Below are 19,912 nucleotides of genomic sequence, written 5' to 3'. Positions count from 1 at the left end.
CACATGACCACTGGGACTGATGGGGACCAGCACTGGGGAGCACAGTCTGCTTCTCTTCAGGTTGCACACCAGTACTGCAGGTGAACTTGGCTAGAATATGTTCTGAAGTGGGAGTTTCCAGCATGGAGAAAGTAGTTACCTCCATCTTCTGCTTGGCTACACCTTGTGGCCAGACTACATTTGCAGATGGAAGCTGTCCCCAGGAACACCAGCTGGGAATGTCCAAAAGCATTTCTTTGACCCCTGGGAGAACATCATTACCTATGCCCGGTAACCAACCACGTGGCCCCAGCAAAGAAATGAGATGCTGAGTGTTATTAGTGTTTCCCAGATGGGAAATGGCAAGATGAAATGCTCATCTCTGCTGCAGACAGATTTGTCTGTCATTTCCCAAGCAGTAAAACACAAACCAGCCTTTGTTTAAGCTGCTTTGTCTCATTTTGAATTTGTGCCCAAACATCACTCTTTTCTGTGAGAAGAATACCCTAAAATAAAAGAGCTGTAAGCTTGATGACTGACAATAAGCAAGGAGGAAACTTGGTTAGCTGAAGGTGTTGTGTTCTAACGACAAGCCCCAGGAGAATGTGGCAGAACAAAACTGAAGCTGGCAACATTCAGTCTGTTTTCTCCTTTTTTTGGGTGCTTAACCCAGTCATGGATGCTGCAGCTTAACCTTCAACTGCAGCAAGACAAGCAGGAACTGAGTTGTGACTCAGAAGCAGCCACCACAGAGCTCTCCCTTGCACAGCCACTTCCTAAAGGCACCTTGGAATGAAGGGTCTGCAGCAGCAGAACAGAGGGATGAGGATTTCTCCATCTGCACAAGGTGGAACCAGCTGCTATTTATTCATACCTTCACCAGGGAGGGTTGGAAAGGGAACTAGGACAGATCCCAGAGGTATTGGGAGCTGCTATTGTGCTGCCTTCTCACAGGAGCCAGCCCAGGGATGTGCCCACATGGAACAGCTTTAGGGGAAGCCCAATCTGCAGAGTTCCTGCTGCTGCCCATAGTGTGGCATCCACGATTACAGACACACAGATTCACTTGGAAATGGGCTGGGAAATCATCAAGATCATTCAAGATCACCAAGTCGAGCTGTTAACCTACCATTGCCAAGGTCCACTAAGTAGAATGCACACCAGTGCTACTGTGAATTACCTGCATAACAACAGAAAAGGTGGCAGCCTGGCTGAATAGGGTTTTTTTACTGTATCCCTTTTTCATTTCCTCATTTCCATTCTGTGAGAAGTCCTTCTGACTTGCTGCTTTTGATAATAGAGGTGAAAAAGGCAAAGTTGCTTTTCAGTTGCACAGATAAGAAGCAGGTTCACACATGTGCCTGTCTACAAAGAAACCAGCGTGGATAACTCAGCCCTGCTCCCATTTCTTGTGGTGGGAGCAAGGCTTTACTTATTGAAAGGCCAGCTGTAGGAATAAGGAGCCAAGTCCAAGTCAGGGCTTGTCTCCTAACACTTACAGAAAATATGTGAAAGGAGTAGGAAGACAAGGGCTTTCCTAACTAAACATACTGTTACTCCTGAGATTTCTTGCTCTGGTCAGCTTTGAAAGTTGTCCTTTTTGCTGGCCATCCTCTGTGAGCAGTGTTTTGGTCTGCTTGGTCTCCTGGAGGCTGTAGAGAGAGGGGTACATCAGCTGGAGCAGCTGCTGCTGTGGCACAGTCAGGGCATGCCAGGCTGGGACAAGGCTCCTGAGAACCCTGTGGGTTTGTGTGACAGTCCTGTGGTGCAGAGGGTCACTTACCCCATTTTTTTGCAGGATTAATCTAAGCACTGTGTCAGACACAGCTCATCCATGTCTGCAGTTTTGTCAGGAGGATGTGCTAACAGCGAGCTCGAGCCATTTGGGGTGATTAGGGCTGCTGATAAAGAAAACATCCACTGCCTGCCCTGCATCTCCTTACAGAGTATTAATGTGCTGCTCTGAAGCAAAGCTCTCAAATGGACCTCAGTGCTTGTTTTGGCTGATGCTCACAAACTGATTCAAGACTAGCTACTTCAAAGAGACAGACAGTCTAAAAGTAATGCTGTTGAGCCAAGGCCTTTTGCTGCTTTGTTTTTCTAATTTTATAAATTCTCCAGCCAGTCTTCTGAGCTATTTTCCAATTCCTGCATGGAGAAACCTGCTGCTGCTGCTTCAGGCTTTTTCCAGAGAAAACTTCTGAAGGGAATGAGGTGCTGTGCTGTCTGTGGTGCTCACAGCTACCACTGTTCCAGCTTCTTAAGTTCTTAAAGAAGAAATCCCCACAAGAACCAGTCCAGGAAGGGCCAGCTGCTCTACAAAACCTGCCTGGGGTTTATCTTTACAAGTTAAAGACAGTGACTTAAAATTCCTATTCACATGAAGCCTCACCATCTGTCAATGTACATGCTAATGTGAGGATGGATATTCCTCCAGGAATTTCAAATCTTTCCAGCTGCCTGGAATGGGCTGTTTTCCTGGTGAGCTACATCTACTTTTTCTTTCAGGAAAACACTTCATCTGTCCCCTTATTAGCTAGGGCAGGACCACTAATCCAAAAGCTATGAATTTTCTCCTGCTGTGCCTGTCATCTCAAACTAGGGAAGAGATATCCATGGAACTACTGCTATGCATAAAGTAAAGCCACATGACCACATATTTTGTCACATCTGTGCCTGAGTGTGGAAAGGGAATCTTGGAGATTTCCTCTGTGGAATTATGACTATCAGAGAGACTGCAGATCACAAGTCTATTCCATTTACCAGACACTGTCAGCACCTTTCTTGCCTGGGTGTTTATGGATGTTACTTGTAAAGCAGCCTGTAACAAACGCCATCTGTCCTGCCTCAGAGAGTTCCTCCAGCCCCTCATTTATCACTGCTGCTTTACTCTGCATTCCTGCCATTCTTACATGTCATTTCTGTGCAGCAGTTTGGACTTCAGGGGGCTGTTTCAAACAAGCTTCACACTCAGCACAAGGCACACAAGGGATCCCAGGAGGAGCTGTGACCCTCTGTGCTGTGGGAGTCACAAGTGCCACCAATGGTTATTTCTCAGCCTCCATGCACTGATGGATCTACGTGTCCTCGGTGTTTCTTTCTCCCCTGCTGCATTTGCACTTCTTTATTCCTCTTTAAGCTCCTCTCAGTCAGCGTTTATCATGCATTTGATGTACAGATATTTCTTCCAAAACCTGCAAAATGACTCATCTGTTTTTGTTCCCTTTTTACCAGTACATTTCTCATGCTTTTATGCCTATAAACAGATCTTTGAGCAGTCTCTCCTAAAGTCACACTGGCTGCTTCATACTACTCACATTCTTCTTTCTCACCAAAACCATAATCTGTTATTCCTTGGTCAGGATAGAGGCTTCAACATTTTCACAAACAGCTGAAATTTATATCCATAGAAACAATGCTGGTTTATTTTGGAAATCTAATGCTTTTTGTCCTTCTTCATTCTAGTACATGTAGAAATACCTGTATAGCTTAGGATGCTGCCCTGGCATCATTCATCACAGTTTTATTTCTCCAGCTTATACAGAGAAAGGGAAGTAAAGACTTTCTGCACAGATAAAAAACATCAGAAAAACTGGTTACAACTCAGTGGTCTTTTGCCCAGAGCTAAATAACACTTCAGCTCTATCCAACAGGAATCACAGTTAGCTAAAAATCACATGCTCTGGATGGATTTAGGCTGTGTAAATGTGAGCCCATGGTGCAGGCAGCTGCTTTCCTCCATGGACAGCATGGACAAAGCTGTGTGGCCAAATGGGATGGTGGTCAAGTGGCTCTTCTTACTTTGCAGACTTCCTTTGCTGGTTTCGGCAAGTCCTTAACCTTGGTAGACGCCTAATTGTTTCCTTGGCTTCAATATTATCTTTTCTGTTTTGGAGGGGCAGCCTCTACATGTGGAGTATTTGATGATTGAGTCATGTACCCCCTGCAAGAGGAAGGTCAGCCTCCAACCATCACCCTGGCTTTGGGGGAAAGAAATGCTTTAAAAGGCAAAAGAAAGCTCAAGAAAGCTGGTTATGTGTCAAAACCTGTGGGTGGGGAATAATGTACATCATTTAACAAGAAGGAAGAGTGAGCTGTGCTTGATGGTGGGTAAGGAGTAGAGAGCATGGAGAGAGCTAGGAATGATCAGGTGAGACAGTTTGTTAGCTGAAGAAAAGGAAAGAACAAAACAAAAAAGAACCAACAGGTCTGAGAAGAAAAGAGAGAAAACCCAAGTCCGTGGAGTAAGAAAAGCCATACAGATAATGAAGAGTGGGAAAAGATAAAATATCCTTAAAGGCAGAAAAAAAAAAGATAAATTTAGGACCTTGGAATAGTAAAGTGTTAGTAAAATGGAGGAAGATGTGATTGGACAAAAAGGGATGCAAGGAAAAGAAAAACGCAAACAGGACTGAAAGAAAAAGTAAACATGGGAAAGGATTTTTAGAAAATTAAAAACTGAATTAAAACCCATACCTTTTAAGCTAATGAGCATCTTTTTGTGCTTCTAAAGTTCCCTGGCAGGCATCCCAGGTCTCCATGTTCAAGCACATTAGAACCTCAGCCACAGAGCCTCCCTGTGTGGAGGGAATTCATCAGAATAAGTTGCAGTAGAAGTTGGGTACAGTATGTTTCCCTGTTTCTGTGGATTAAACTCAGCCCTGTTTCAAAATGTATCATCAGGTTACCCCAGAAAGTCTTTCCTTTTCACCTCAAATTTTGTTGTGGTGAAATCTGATTGTCTTGTCTGTTCCTCTGCATTTTCTATACCACCAGTAGCTCAGCTGGAATTAATCTCAGCTGCTCCAGTGAGCCCAGCAGCTGCCATACACCCAGAAATCCCTGAATTTGTCATGCCCAGATAAAGATACCAGTGACTGCATCTCATGTGAAGTCAGCCTGAGACTCTCAAGGAATTGCTGAATCAGCCTCAAGGGCTTTGAGGCTGAAAAGGGGGGAAAAAAATCTTCTCCCTTCATTAATCACTCCTCTGCTTTCCCTTTCCTGCGATTACCTGTCTGCCAGGATTCCCATGCATTTTGCACAGGATACACATCATGCAGAGACTTGAGCATATTGTCTGTCATGTCCATACGTCTGGAAGGAAGAAGGAGCCTCTTTTCTAAGCCTTTCTGAAAAAGTAAATGCTAAAATTACTGTGTAGGTGACTTTGGTGGGAAGAAATACTTGGAATAATTATTCTGGACATGGATGACCAGGTCATCCCAGTCCTTTGTGCACATCAGTGGGTTGGCACAGTCAGCTGATAGACTTGCTCCTGGGAGCTGCTTGCTGGACAGAATTTCTATCTGCCCATATGTCCAGGAAAAGAGAGGCTAAGGAAGAAAGTGAGCCTCTTGCAGCCCAGTCTGTGCCACAGCATTCTCCCAGCAGTTCAGCACTGCTGGAGCTTTCTCACAGACCATGGAAGACCCCTCTAGCCAAGAGCCAAAGCCTGGATTTGTTATTTCAGGTATTTAATTGAAACTACTCAGGAGAGAGTGCAGCCAACATGTTACAAGGCAGTGAAATTTGAAAAAAGGAATTACAGGAGCACTACTCCTAGTGCTTTAGACTGCTGGCCCATCAAGTAGGGCCTTGAATAAATCTTCCAGTTAATACAGAGAAAGGAAATTTGCTACAGAATGCTCAGGGATGAGGTTGATTTAGCTGCAGTTTCTACAAATGAGGAGTTAGCTAGCAGATAGCTGCCTTCTCTATCATGTGAAAGCACAGGGAATCCTCTTTGGTGGCTTCTAGATTTCACTGAGCTCCTCACCAGTTCCTGAGTGTGTGTGGGAGAGGAAATCTGGCCCTTCCAAACACTTTAAAGGAGAAGAAAGTAGTGCCAGACTAAAGTTGTTCTATTGTGCATATGCTTATATTCTGAGATGGCATAGGCGTGACTGAGCCCAAACAAGTCATGCAGTGTGAAAAACACTTGGTAGGTGAATGTAACAGAAGAAAAGAGATGGATGATGAGAAATGAAACTTTCACCCTGAATCCTAGCTCACAACTCTGCTTGAATCTGGGTCAGGAAGCATCAAAGCCTTCCTTGTCAGCACTGGTTGACATCCTGTATAAAGTGGCTCTTTCCCATTTTACTGCAGAAAATAAATATATCTGCTACAAAGATATGAGCAGAGTGCACCTTATTTGGTTTCTTTGTTGCTGCCCCTAAGAAAGAGGCCAACAACAAAATAGTATCCAGAACAAACTTCCCTCTTCAGGAAAAGAGCTTGTCCTTTCATATTGTGGTGGAAACAGTTGGTGAGGGACAAAAAGGCTGTTTGATCTGCTGCTCCCTGTGTTAGATCTGTTGTTTAAATGCAGGATGTTCTCCTTCCTGGAGGACAAGGCCAGCAATTTTCTGCAAATAGATCCTCTAATTACTATAGAGAACATGTGAAACCTCTAACAAGGATCAGCCAGAGCTGTGCAATCCTCCAGCTTTCTGAAGGATCAGTGGAGAATTCAGTAGGCATAAAAGGCTGTTAGAGGAGCTGTGTGAGAGCTGCAGTGATAGAGGACCTTTTCCCTCACAGCAAACATACCCAGAGAATTTGCATATTGCTGCAACATTATGACAGATGTATTTTCAGTCTGGCACTTGGGGGTTTTAATGTCGTTATAAATGATCAAAAATAATTATATGACTGCACAATGCAACAGTGTGGGAAGCACTGTATTAGCTATTGCACTTAATTATTTAATACAGAAAATTATCCACATGATGTTAAAAGCCCAGTGGGATGGTGAACCAGGGCCTCACTCACAGCAGCAGCAAGAGGCTGGAAAGGGAACAGTGCCAGGGAAAAGCAACAGACAAAAAATCCCAGCCCTCTATCACTTCCTGTGAGGTTGTTTTAAAAGGTCCAAAGCTCTCAGAGATGTGAATCTTCACATAAGAATGGTACCAGATAACAGGCTGTGATACAGAACCTGTTGAGAAGCATTTGTCATGTTAGAAAGTGATATTTCACTTTCTGGCAAATGGAAACCTGGCTGACATCTAAGAGAGGTGATCTCCCTTCTTTCATGCATCTGGCTTTTAGAGACCTTGGAAACTTTAGTTTTCTTTGTTTCTGCTTCCCCAAGAGTCAAATGAGAGTAATCATCCTCTTTTGGCAAGTTATGATTGATGGATTACATAAAAATAAGTATTCTTTCACTACCTACTCTAATCCATATAAAATTAAGCCTTTTATGAAAATGAAATAACTTAAAAGAAACTATCTAAAAACCTACAGCTCATACCTACTGTGCTGTTCCTGGAACATTGTGCCTTTCTGCCACTCAGCAGCCACATCAGAGCAGTCCACAGCCTCTTCCCCTGCTTCATACAGAGAAGGGAATCTGTTCCAAGTCCAGCCCCATATTCAGAATGCTTCTTCACCCACTGCTTGCCCCTGTCTCATCTTCCCACAACTTGCAGTGACTCTTCACTCTGAGAGATGTGACACTTCCGTTCTTGTAGCCCGAGTTTTCCTTCTTTTGAGTCATTCTTGCCTGGGCTGGCATGTCAGTCCTACTTTAGGAGACAGACTATCTCAAACAATGAAACCCATCCTTTAGCTCTCCTCATAGGACTGTTTCATATTGCTGGGTTGGTTTATTGCCTTCAGGAGTTATTTATTGGCCTTCATCAGGACATGCTGCTTCTAGACCTCCCAAAGTCTTTGAGCACTTGCAGCTTCTTCCAAATGGAATTTGACAGCAAAGTTCTCACGGAATGCCCTTTGTGATAAAAGATCTGTTCACCCATCACATTCATTTTTCAGTCTTTCTGGTAAAACTTGTGCTTATTTTGTTTCTCTTTGCTGAGAACAAGTCTGGTTTCTGGCTGCAGGGCAGTAATTGTTAACTGACTGCTGTGAGCTTACTGCTCATGAGAAAAAGGGCCTGACTCCTCATGGGGTATTGCTGTGTCACAAAATACCTGTGGGAAGGTCAGGAATGTTTATCTGATTTTCTAGGTGGACAGTAAAATTTATAAGAGAGCTTTCAGCTATTCTGCCACCATTTTCATGCATTTATATCAAGCGGCCTTAGTCATTATTGTTCAAAGGCATTACTCACCCTTCCTTCAAAGGCACTTAAGAGCAATCCAGGCCAAAAATTACATCAGGATCAGCTAGTTGAATCATCCAGTTTCAGCATGCTTTACTGGTATAGTTTCCTCAGGCCTTCTCAGCATATTGCCTAGAAATATTCTCTTTGCTATGTCTAAGAGATGCTCTCATATTAAATGCTTCCATCTTGCCTTTGTCATGCTTCTTTCCCAGTCTTTGGAGGACCTGGGACCAGAAATTGCACTTCAAGCCTCCCCTGTGGCTGAGAGCCTGTGTATTTCAATCACTTTACAGTAAATGAAATAGAGGGAGATGTAAGATGACTGTGCCACCAAGTGCCAGCACCTTCAGCACCTGAAGGGGGTCTGCAGGAAGGCTGGAAAGGGTCTTTTTGCAAGGGCATGTAGTGATAGGATAAGGGGAATGGCCTCAAACTGAAAGAGGGCTGGTTTAGATTAGAAAATAATTCTTTACTGTGAGAGTGGTGAGGTCCTGGCACAGGCTGCCCACAGAAGCTGTGGGTGTCACATCCCTGGAAGGGCTCAAGGCCAGGCAGGAATGGGCTTTGAGCAACCTGGGATAGTGGAAAGTGTCCCTGACCACGGCAGGGATTGGAGCTGGATGGATCTTTAAGGATGTTTAAGGTCCCTTCCAGCCCAAAGCATCCCATGAGTCCATGTAGATGGGCATGGTGGCACTCGCAGGGCTCTTTGGAAAATACAATTCTGGTAAAATGAACTGGATTGCAAAATCTGGAAATGGAAATTCTCCAGTCACAGATATGATACAGTCTTTTCTAATCATATCTTCCACACATTATCAATTATCATTAGATGTGTAGAGCATGAAAAAGAGATTCTGTATTTCCAGCCTCCATAAATGTTAATAGATTTGTCAAATAGTGGCCTGGGGACTTTGGTTCAGGCAGTGGGGTTTTTGGGGGTTTTTTCCTCTGATGAAGGTATTTGTTCCCCAGAAGGACAGGTGAGACCTGTAATTTGCTTTAGGATCTACAGGATCTCAAACCATAATCAGAAAGTGTCCACTTCAAAGTGGTCAGTAATGAGGTACCTCAGTTTTCTTCCAGCAACATAGAAATAAACATCTGAGGTCTTTTTCCAGATCAAAGAGCCATTCACATCCTCCAGCTCTTTTGTTTCTGTCAAGGAGAGTGTTCAGGATGGCCAACAGGCCCTCAGACCTCAAGGGACACCTGTCTGCTTTCACAGGTGCCCTCATTGTGGGAGAGAGCATGAAACAAGTGAGGGAGGATAAAGGGAAACATCAACATTTTTGAGTGTCCATCTTGGGCTATAAGTTGGTCTTGTTTTCTTACGGAGTAAGCAAAGAGTCATGAGGCTCCTTCAGAACTCACCAGAACAGTCTGGAGGGATGAAATGCTCCTCTTTTCTTTGCCTGTCTTAGGAAAGATTTGAGGGAGTAGAAGGGAGCCTTGTTTAATTCCCTGCAGCAGTGACTCATTACAGTGACTGGTAGGTGAACTGCAGGGACTCTGTCTCAGAATTAATCCATCAGTGGATGAGAGTTGATAGATAGTATGCAAATAGATGCTGTTTTCCTGCAGCCTGTCAGGAACTCCAAGCAGCTGCATCCTCCACTTGATTCCTTCTCTATTAACATTCTGCTAATTTCCCTGATTGCTGTTATGGCTAAATGGTATCTCAGCACAACAGAATTTGCATCTGACACACATCTCTGGTCCGTGTCAGGAGCTATTATAGCTTTGTAAGATTGTCCAGGACACACATGAATCCCCCAAATCCGCTGTGAGAGCATGTGCCAAGAGCTGTGGAACTGTGTAAATGTCCTTTGACTCAATCCTGTCCCTTTTGCAAAAGTACTTTCAGGGAAAGCCTCTTTTAATGAAGTCTAAGAACTGACTCTCACAGCTCTAAAAAGCCTGCAGCATTTTCAAAAACGAGTCCTTGTATTAACTAAATATCAGCCAGACTAGCAGTTCATCTCATTTTACAAATCCCCAGCAAAGTCTGCTTTGCCCTTTACAATCAGAAGGAAATTTTCACTAAGATATCCCACTGAGTATCAGGGTATCAGCCCCTTTCTCTCCTTCCTATGTACTCTCTTCAGCTGATTTAGACTTGATGCTTCCTTTTGTTGTTTTAGCATGCAGGATTATTTCAGAGAAGTAGTAGCAAGGTCATCCTGCAGCTTGCCCTCTTTTTAAGCTGTGCAGTAATCTCTGTGTCTCGCTTTCTCCTCCTTGATGCTTCATTCCTGTATTCATAAATACAAACCTGCGTGCATGTCCTTCCCTTTTTTCCTTCTGTAGCATCACCTTCCACTGGGGACCATCCCACCTACACTCAGATCCCACCCAGTGAACAGCCTTGACATTGCTGTGCTCTTCATCTTTAGAGACTTTTTTCTCAGAAAGGTTTGTTAAATTTTGCCAGCCACCTCAGAAGAGGCAGAAATGAAAACCTGTGACTAAGCAGATAAAAACTGCACATAAACTAACACAAAGTGACCCTGCAGGTCCCACAGGGCTCGATGCTCAAAACCCAGCCAGTACCCCAACTCAGCACCCTTCCCCTGAGGACTTCTATGCTTCACTGGGGATGCACAGCACTCCAGCTGTCACATATTCTTGTTATGGGCTCCAGGTGACTCTGAGCTTCAGATAGACCCCCTTGGGCAATTTTCCCTCCTGTTGTTATTGAGGCTTCTTAGATGTCCTATTTAGGATCTCTTATTCAGAAAAAGTAGAAGAAATGGTGTCCAGAGATGTCAATGCCTCCATTAGGACCTAAATAAAACCTAGTTTCTTTAACAGCTAATCTCAGCAACTAGGAAACCTAAAAATGATTGGCATGCTCATTTTGAAATGTCTGCTCCTCTCACACAAATGAGATTCCATTCCAGTCAGCTACTGCATATTTATGCTCAGCCTTTCATGAATTTATTGATCATGTGGTGATACACTATCATTTGCTACCTTTGGGGGGGAAAAAAATGGGGAAAAAAATGTGCTCTACTGGTGGGGCTATTTCATGCTTCCTGAATACTCAATCCAATCCTCCTGGTCTCTCTCTGTCCTCTTTTCTCCCCAAAAGCTTGGACGGATCTCCAAAGTCATCCCACAAGAGAGGGTGACTGCCATTCCCCAGTAAACCCCTGAGGATGCCATTATGTGGCATGCAATAATAGCTAAATCAGGGTCAAGCCTCTCCCTTTATGGGTAAAATATGGTATTACACTCTAAATTCCTGTACTGCAAAAACAAACAGTGCCATCAATTCATTTCCAGTCAGACCTCCACCCTCTTGGGAAAAGTATGCAGAACTTTCTGGTGGGAAAAAATATTTTGGAAATACAACCTCTTTATTAGAGTGAAAGCTCCTCCCTCATTCAGTTCATCTTTCATGAGCCACCCTGGTACACTCCAGTGGGGAATGTGGCTTGAAGAGGTGCTTTGAGGTCACAAGAGGCAAGTCCTGGAGGGGTGTAGCTCACTCTCATTGCACACTCATAACTGGTGACCAGGTTATGAGGTCTGATCCAAAGCAAAGTCCCAGGGGCCATTTGTAGGTAAATGTCTCCAAGGAAGGTGGGTGGCTTTTCAAGGGAGGATTCCATCACCTTGCACCCCAATGAAGCATCTGTGCTCTCTGTTTCCTTGAGCTCTCTTCCTGTGAATATCTTCCTGTTTTTCACCCTTCTGTTTGAAACACAGAGGGAGCAGGTGAGGAGGAAAGGAAGGTTTTAAAACCCATGTGTTTCATTAATCCAACACTGGCATTTTGGATGTGGGGTTGAGTAAAACTTCATTCATACCCATGGTTCCTCTCTATCACTCATCTGAGAGACACAGGAGGAAGAGAAGAGCTCTCCGTGGTCACCTTACAGCCACACAATAACAGACTGGGATAATGCTCTTCCTGGGATCCCAGAGCAGACCAGCCATGACTTTCAAGCAAGGATCTTGCTGCTGAGACTCAGTAGAGCATCCCAGGAGAAAGAACTTGCAGTGTAAATTTGGAGCAACACTGTTGAAGTCAGCAGAGCGGCTTCAGATACACTGTGGTGTCTCAGAGGTCCAAAGCTGCTATTTTTGATGGCAATGAAAAAGGGACCTTTCCTTTCCAGGCCTCAATCCCTCCTGAGATGTGCCAGCTCTGTCAGTGCAGTGTCATTGCTTCCAGTGAGGTTGTATTACTCCTACTGGGAGCAATAAATCACTGAATGGCTTTGGTGGTCATCTGAGGACAGGGTTTGATGCTACTTTGTCACCTGGGTTACATATCAACAGCAAATGCTGTTTTACCAGAGCAATGATTATTGGGCTCTATGTAAGAAGCTGCTCAGAAAAAAGAAATTGTAAATTTGTTTACACCAAAAACATTCTTTGCAGTATGATGCCAATCATAGTAAAAATACCAAATGTCTGTCACTAGAGATTTGAAAATTATTAAAAGTCATCATCTAAACAACACATTTTGGATCTTTACCCTTGCAGCTGCCCAAAATCAAACTCTTGAGTTTTTTGGAAGTAGTTTTGATTCCTGCTGAAATTCTTACTAATTCCTAAACTGTGCGATTTGAGAGGAAATAGAAGAGAACCATGCTGTTGAAAACTCGTATTCATTTGGCATGTGGGCAGTGCCAATGCCTTCTGCAGGACTATGCCCATGGACAGGGGCAGGAGGATTGGGTCTGTTGTCTTCTACTCTGCTTTGATCCTGCAAGTGCACTGTCTGCCAAGGTCGCATCAGGCTGCAAAGGCACTTTGTGTAACTCTGTATGAGCTGTGTCTACCCTTTATTTATTCAAAATGCATTTGCCTCTACAATTTAATCTGCTGTTCTCTCCCTCCCCTTCCTCTTGGTGAAGTCTAATTACAGTTTTATTCCAGGTCCATCTGGTTGTTAATGATGCTGGACATCACCGCTGAATCCATTCTAATATTTGTTGTGTATTTCTAGGCTGGACGCTGAATAATAATATTCTCTGAATTTGCTTTTGCTCCTGTTTGCTTCCTCCCTGTTGTAGCTAATTGTGTAGTAATGCGTAGCCATGGGATGGTTGCTCCTTCCAGTGTAGATCTGCTAAGAGAGTTGCCTATTTCAGGCTGCAGAATGAAGGTGTTTTATTCTGGTTTTGAGGAGAAGATTTTAAAGTCACTGTACCAGCTCCCTTCACTGGCTCTGGCGTGGAACCAGCTGGGCAGTGGCTTTTTCTGCTTCATATTTTCTTTTTATTTTCCTGCCCAAAGAGTAATGTTGTTCATAAATGTGAGTGTCAAAGTCTCATGGAGGCAGTGTTTCAGCAGATAGAAAGACACTTTTTGCCAGTGCCTGCTCCTTGTGATGGTTGAACCCACAGTAATCTGAGGTTCCCAAGCCTGACTTTGTACAGTGCCAGTACTGGGATATATATTTTTTTTTCTTTCTTGTCTTTAATTATTTTTTTTTCTTTTCTCCTTTTTGCTTTCTGCAACGCTGCCTGGGAACACAGGCTCACACTTTACCCATGACCTGACTCTTGGACTAAGAATAGCAGTCACAGTGCAGCTCGGGTTCAGTCTCACAGGAGACAAGCTGCAGCTGGGAACCAGGGAGGTCAGGTTAGCCCATGCTCACTGTGAACCAAACACATGAAAGGAGCATGGAGGATTTTGAATGTTTGCCTCCTTTGAAGGCTGCAGAACAAGGGCAGGAGATTGGCACAGGTGCTCAGTGAGCCAGGATGAATTTTCTTTGCTTGTGACATTGACTTGTAGAGGAAGTTTACGTAGAGGTTCATCTCCTAGGCTGAAGAGAACCTTCTCCAAAAGGGTACTGTGTCCTTGCAGCCTATCCATCAAAAAATTATTCAGGATAAGGCAGTAAGCAGTGCTGATCAGCATTTCCTGAGCTCTGCTTAGGACAGTGAGATGTTTGGGGCAGCCCCTGAAGTGACCAGCCATCGTTTGTCCTGGACAGCCAAGGTGACAGTGCTGCTGTGGCACTGTCCTTAGCAGGAGTGAGCAGCAGGTCTGACTCTGAGCAATGCTAAAGACAACTTTGCTCCTGTTCTTCCCCTTCCTGCTGGGACAAGCCAGGCTACATTCACAGCTCCGTTTTGTGATGCAGGTGTGCTTTCAGAGTGACAGAGATACCAGTCCTGCTCTGTATCATTGAGACAGGACCTAGAGCATTACTGAAAGAAACTGTAATGACTGAAATAATACTGACTGGGGCTGGGTATAGAGAGAGGTGAGGTTTAGATAGCACAGCCCCAGTTTGACTGTGTCCTCTCCTCCATGGCACAGCAGCCAGCTATTCCCTGTGCCAGCACAGAGCACAGAGCTGGAACATGGACTGGGGGATTGATAGCGAGAGTGGGGAGCCATTTTTTGAAGAAACCACGTTACACTATTCCTGTACTCTCCCCACTAAGTCAAATGGGAATGGTGCTGCATTGCCAGGAATGGAGGAACTGGTCCTGCAAGCCCCATTCCTGCCAGCAGCCATGCTCAAAATGATCTGTGTGACTTCCCTTCATCCCCTGTCTCAGAGCTGGAGGGGAGGGGTGGCTTCTCTGGAATTCCATGAGCTGGAGAGGGGCTGCTCACACGAGGCAGGGAACCCAGGCCTAGGCTACGGCTTGAGACACAACAAGTAGACTTAAGAGGAAAACCCCTTGAGGTGTCAGGGCAGAAATTCTAATGGTAATTTTGAACTGTTTTTGTCTGTCTAACATTCCTTTTTAATCCCCATCCTGCCTGCCCCTTCCTTATGTAGGGTTACTTTAGTGATCCTTGGAATGTTTTTGACTTCCTCATCGTAATTGGCAGCATTATAGACGTCATTCTCAGTGAAACTAATGTGAGTATTACTCTACCCTCCCCAGGATACCACCACCTCCTCCTCCTCTGCTGTTCCTTCTCTCTTTCTCTCTTTTTTTCTCTCTCTTTTTGTTTTCTGGTTTTTTTCCCTCTAGTCATGCTTTTATTGAACTTGCCGTCGTCCTTCTCCTTCTCCCAGGGAAAAAAAAAGGAGGGGGGGAAATGCCTCCTTCTTTTTCACTTGTCATAGCTGGCCCCAAGGCTGTGACTGGTGAAAGCGCACAGAGTTTGGGGTGTGTGTGCTTTTTTTCCCTCCAAAAGGTAGACATGCTTGAGTGTAACTTTCTGACTAACCAGGCTTTTGTTGATACCCTCCATCATGTGAAACGTTACAGAGGTTTGAGCAACCAATACTGTAGAGTGGTAAGAGACTATTTAATATGCCCACATAACCTCTTTCTTTTCTTATTTTTTTCCTCTTCTCTCCCTCTTTCATGCTTTTGTTTCGTTTTTATTTTCATTTTATTTTATTTTACTTTTTTACTTTTTTTCCCCTCTTTTCTCCCTTTCCCTCTTTCTCTCCCTCCTCTCTCTCTCTCATTCTTTCTTCCTCCTCCTTCTTTCCTCTCTCTTTCTCTCTCATTCTTTCTTCCTCTCCTTCTTTCCTCTTTCTCTCTCTCTCTCTCTCTCCTTGGCTTCTCTGCCACATGCAGCACTATTTCTGTGATGCATGGAATACATTTGACGCCTTGATTGTTGTGGGTAGCATTGTTGATATAGCAATCACCGAGGTGAACGTAAGTAGCTGGCGTCTGTCCATGATCGTGCCTGCTCTAACATTCGTCTTTCCCGGGTTCTTTTATTTTTTTCCCTCTTCCTCCTTTCTTTTTTTTTCAGAATTTTTTTGTTTAGTTTCAAAGCTCTTTTTTCTTTCATTTTCTTTTTTTTTTTTTTTTTTTTTTTTTTTTGCATTTTATTTGGTTTGGTTTTCTTTTGTTTTAAATTTTTTTTTTTTTTTGGAACGACTTAAAGGACTTTTTGACTGTTGCATCATTTTCTTCCCTCCATAATCCGCCTGGCATGAATTAAACTGTATAGCAGGAAAAGTGATGGGAAATGTGGAGTGTAAGTGGAAAAGCTCTTTGTGCCATGGGAAGCTGCTCAAATAGGACTTTGGTCTGCCCAGTGTTATGCTGTGCTTCCCATGGCAGCTCAGTACTCTCCACCCCACAGAGAGATAAAGGTCAGTTCTTTCGAGGTGGAACTGAGGGAACCAAAACAGGAATCCTCCCTGTGCCTCCCCACTCAGGCTTCCTCCAAAAGAAATAAAGACCAAATTGTCTCTGTTTAGAGGAATCTGCTCCAAATGTTCTGTTTCAAATGTGAATATAATAAAAAACAAAGGTAGATGACATAAAAAAATAAAGCAGAAATCCCAAAGGAAAACAAAGCACCAGAGTTCCAACCCTTTTTTTTTTTTGTTTGCAACCTGATTTGCTCCATCTCTCAAATTGCACCAGCCCAATTGGCACTGATTGGCCCCACTCATGCCCATCTCAGCAGACAGGTGAAGGACTGAGTGAGCCACGGAGACTGAAATGAGCATCTGGTGTGCAGGAAATAAATCACACCAGGCAATCCTTTTCCTATGTCTCTTTTTTGGAGGTAGATGGATATAGAATTATAGGATAAATAGACAAAGGACAGGCAGGAAACACACAGATTTCCAAAAGAGAGGCTGTGATGGAGTTATGAGCATGGACAAAATTACACTGAAAAATGCATCTTATAAAGGCCAGGAAAATAGAAAAATTGAAAGAAAATTGCTGTAAATATCTTAAAGAACAGCAAATCACTCGTGAATTTTCAAAATTATGTGGCTCTTGAATAAACATTCCATCTTGGAATTGTGTACTGTAAAGGCAACCAATTGCAAGCAGAGAAGTGACAGCATAGTTTTCACTCATTGCTGTGTTTAGAGAAAAATAATCAGGCAGCATTTTGAAAAATAAAAGTGCCTCACTTGGAACTTTCCAAACAAAATATTTTCATATCTTAGTTCTAGCTTAATTTCTTTTCAACTTTTTTCTTTTTTTCCTTTTATTCTATAATTCCAAAACAAGAATATTTATTCAAGATGTAACATTTTGATTTTGAATGAATAATTTTTTTTAACTAGTTTATTTTCCTTGTCTTTTGAAAGAATGGAAAATAGTTTTTAACTAGAAAGGAAATTTTATCCTGCATCTCTTAAATGTCCTGATTTCTGGACACAAAAAGTTGCTTACAACATTTCCCACAGAATGTTGTAAACAATTTTGGTTACCCTTTTACTAGGTAGATATCAGTATTAGTCTGACTTTGTAGAGGGATGTTACAATGAGGCTGAAGTTGTTAATTTTTAAAAGTGAGATTAAAACCTTTTCTCTGCCATACTTGTCACAAGCAAACTAAGTAGGGAACCTGGCAATAGCCTTCAGATTGTGGAAAAGTTCAATTCTCATCCTTAGAGGGAGAACTGTATATGGCACTGTAGGGAATAAGCACAGTTAACTGGGAATTAATCACATTAAACATCAATAAGACTTCCCTGACTGATGTATTTCAATCCATACAAAAATCTTCTAAGCAGAAAGGAAGGAAATCCTTTTGTTTTGGTACATAAACAGTCAGAAATCCTAGACTGCAGGAAAATCCAACGGGTCCTTTTGAAGAAATTCAGATTCATCTCCTCATTAGCTGCCATTGTCTGAGAGGAAGAGAGTCACAGCCAGGTGACCTCTTGCTGTTAGTGGTGAGGGATGCTCCCCTCCCAGGCACCCTGGACACATCTGTGACAGGGAAATAAATTGCTATTTGGAGGTGCCCACTGGTGACTGGTGAGTGTCTAGCTTTGTTAGGTTTGTCTAGACACCTGGCTCCCAGACATCAAATTTAAGCAGTATAAATCACATTCATCCTCAGCATCTTGCTGAGACAGACATGCTGCTGATGCTTGTTGTGATCTTCAATCTCCAGGGCTGTCCGTGCTGCTGTGCTTAATTGCCAGCCACAAGGCTCTGTCTCAATTCAAGTTCGTGTCAGGCAAGGCCCAGAATCCAGTTTTCAGTTACAGAAGCCTACAAAAAATGAGGGCATGCCTCTGTCCAAACAACCTGCAGCTGTCTCAGGTGAGGAGGCAGCAGGGTTGGCCCTGACTCTTTTAGTAAGGGCTGTGAAGAGCATTGTGTGATGGTCCCTCTGTTTCCTCTAAAGAATCCTTTCCTTCTATACAGTTTTACAGATCTCTGCACACATCTTTTTGTTACCTGGCATGTTTAAATCTTCTCTTTTTTATCTAGGCAACTCCTTTGCTACTAGTTTCTAATGTTTGTTACTAAAAACTTGCACAACCTTTTGATGCACTGATAAATAAGCGGCAGCTGTGGATTGAGTTTGTTCTGAAATGTTCTGAAATCCCTTTGCACTTTATAACCCTTATTGAATAAGAGAATGTTTTGTATGTTGGTTTGTCCTGTCAGATTCCCTCCCTGCTAGCAGCACTTGATATGTTACAGCTGTAGAAAATGGGCTTTGGAAGTAGCAGCCCATCTTGGACGGCCGGTTGTCATCTTGCCAAGCAGTGTGAGGCAGTTTATCAGACACACTTCTCCCCTCTCCTCGGGGGCTCGTTGCTTCCTTGCTGTCTATGGGCTTGAGCAAGCCCTGCCCTGTGTTTCTGTACACTGTCTTGTCTTGTTCCGAGAGACCTGGGGTCTGAAAAGGACAGAAACCATAAACCCTAAAAGGCCAACCAGCTCCACTGATAGGAGATGTTTAGATTGGTCAGGTGCAGGTAAAATATTTCTGCTGAACTCCTTAGAAGATGAAAAGTGCTTGTGGATGTTGGAAGGTGCTGCTCTTGGAATGAAGGGTCAGTTCTCATTGTGGTCAATCAGAAGGGAAGATGGACACTCCTGGCACAGGTCAGTTTGACCTGCAGCCTTTGGCATAAGCCTGAAATGTGTGAGGTTCAGCACATGTTTGCACTCAGGGGAAGCAAACCCAGCAGGCACAGAGCTGTAGTTGTGAGGAGAGCCCTGACTGACTGACAGCCTCCACAGTGTGTGTGTAGTTATGTGCTTGCTCTTGTTTGTGCAGTTCCCCATGTTCTGGTTTGTCTTTCATTTTTTATTTTGACGTATGTTTTTGTTTCTTGGAAAAGGAATTTCCCAGACCAAAACCTTCCTTAAGATATATGTGAGTGTGCATGGGTGGGTGTTTGTGTGTGCACTCCATTACTGGTGCTCCATGTCCCTAAGTGTGTTTGGATGCCTGTATGGGCTACAGATCCCCACAGGAGAATGTCCAGACAGAAATCCATGTGTGGGGGGAAAAGGAATGTGAATGCAAGCACAAGAATTTCACGTGTATTTGGTGTTGGTGGATTCGGGGGTTGCTGTGTGTGTAACTGAGCCCGTGTGACTGTCTCACTGTGAGAGCTGGTAATGGATGAGTGTGCCTGGGAGTTCCCTGAATGCAGGAGTGCTCCCCTGCATGCCCATGGGTGAGTGTGCACCTGCATGCCCAGCTCAGCACTTCATTAGCATGGCTGTGCATTCCAAAAGAGTGGGAAGCCATGGGGTTGCAGGGTAGGCCCCACCCTGAGCATTTTGGAGTCCTTCAGGAAGCCTTCACATAAAACACCTCCATGGTGGGGATTATGTCAAGCAAAAAGCCCGATCATGTCAAGCAATAAGTCCGTCTTGCTTCCTGCATCCTGGGAACATCTCCCAAGCCCCCCCAAGGAGCTCCACAGACACCCAGAGGCATCTGACACAGCTGAGGAAGTGCAAAGGACACAGAGAAGGTCAAAATCCGGTGGGTTTAAAAACTTCAGGGTGGCACAGTTTCTCCCACATTCACCTTTAAATTGCATCACTCTGAAGCTGCATTTTCAGAGCTTTCCTCTCAGTGACTGCTGTACAACTAACTTTCTAGCCACAAAATTAAGATTTTTTTTAAATATTTTTTTCCCCAAAAGGTTTTTTAAATATTCATTTTTGGGGCATT

At 43.7% G+C, this 19,912-nt stretch overlaps 1 protein-coding gene across 1 annotated transcript in view; it reads left to right on the top strand.

The window, feature by feature from the left end:
* CACNA1C (calcium voltage-gated channel subunit alpha1 C) overlaps window positions 1-19,912 on the top strand; it is a 409,374-nt gene that overhangs the window by 341,786 nt on the left and 47,676 nt on the right. The window contains exons 30-31 of the mRNA XM_058021914.1: window positions 14,817-14,900; window positions 15,574-15,657. Coding sequence (XP_057877897.1) covers window positions 14,817-14,900; window positions 15,574-15,657 — 168 coding nt within the window. The remainder of the gene's footprint in view (window positions 1-14,816; window positions 14,901-15,573; window positions 15,658-19,912) is intronic.

Source organism: Melospiza georgiana, chromosome 4 (assembly GCF_028018845.1).
Source record: "Melospiza georgiana isolate bMelGeo1 chromosome 4, bMelGeo1.pri, whole genome shotgun sequence".
NCBI lineage: Eukaryota > Metazoa > Chordata > Aves > Passeriformes > Passerellidae > Melospiza > Melospiza georgiana.
This window is presented reverse-complemented; position numbering and strand designations above follow the sequence as displayed.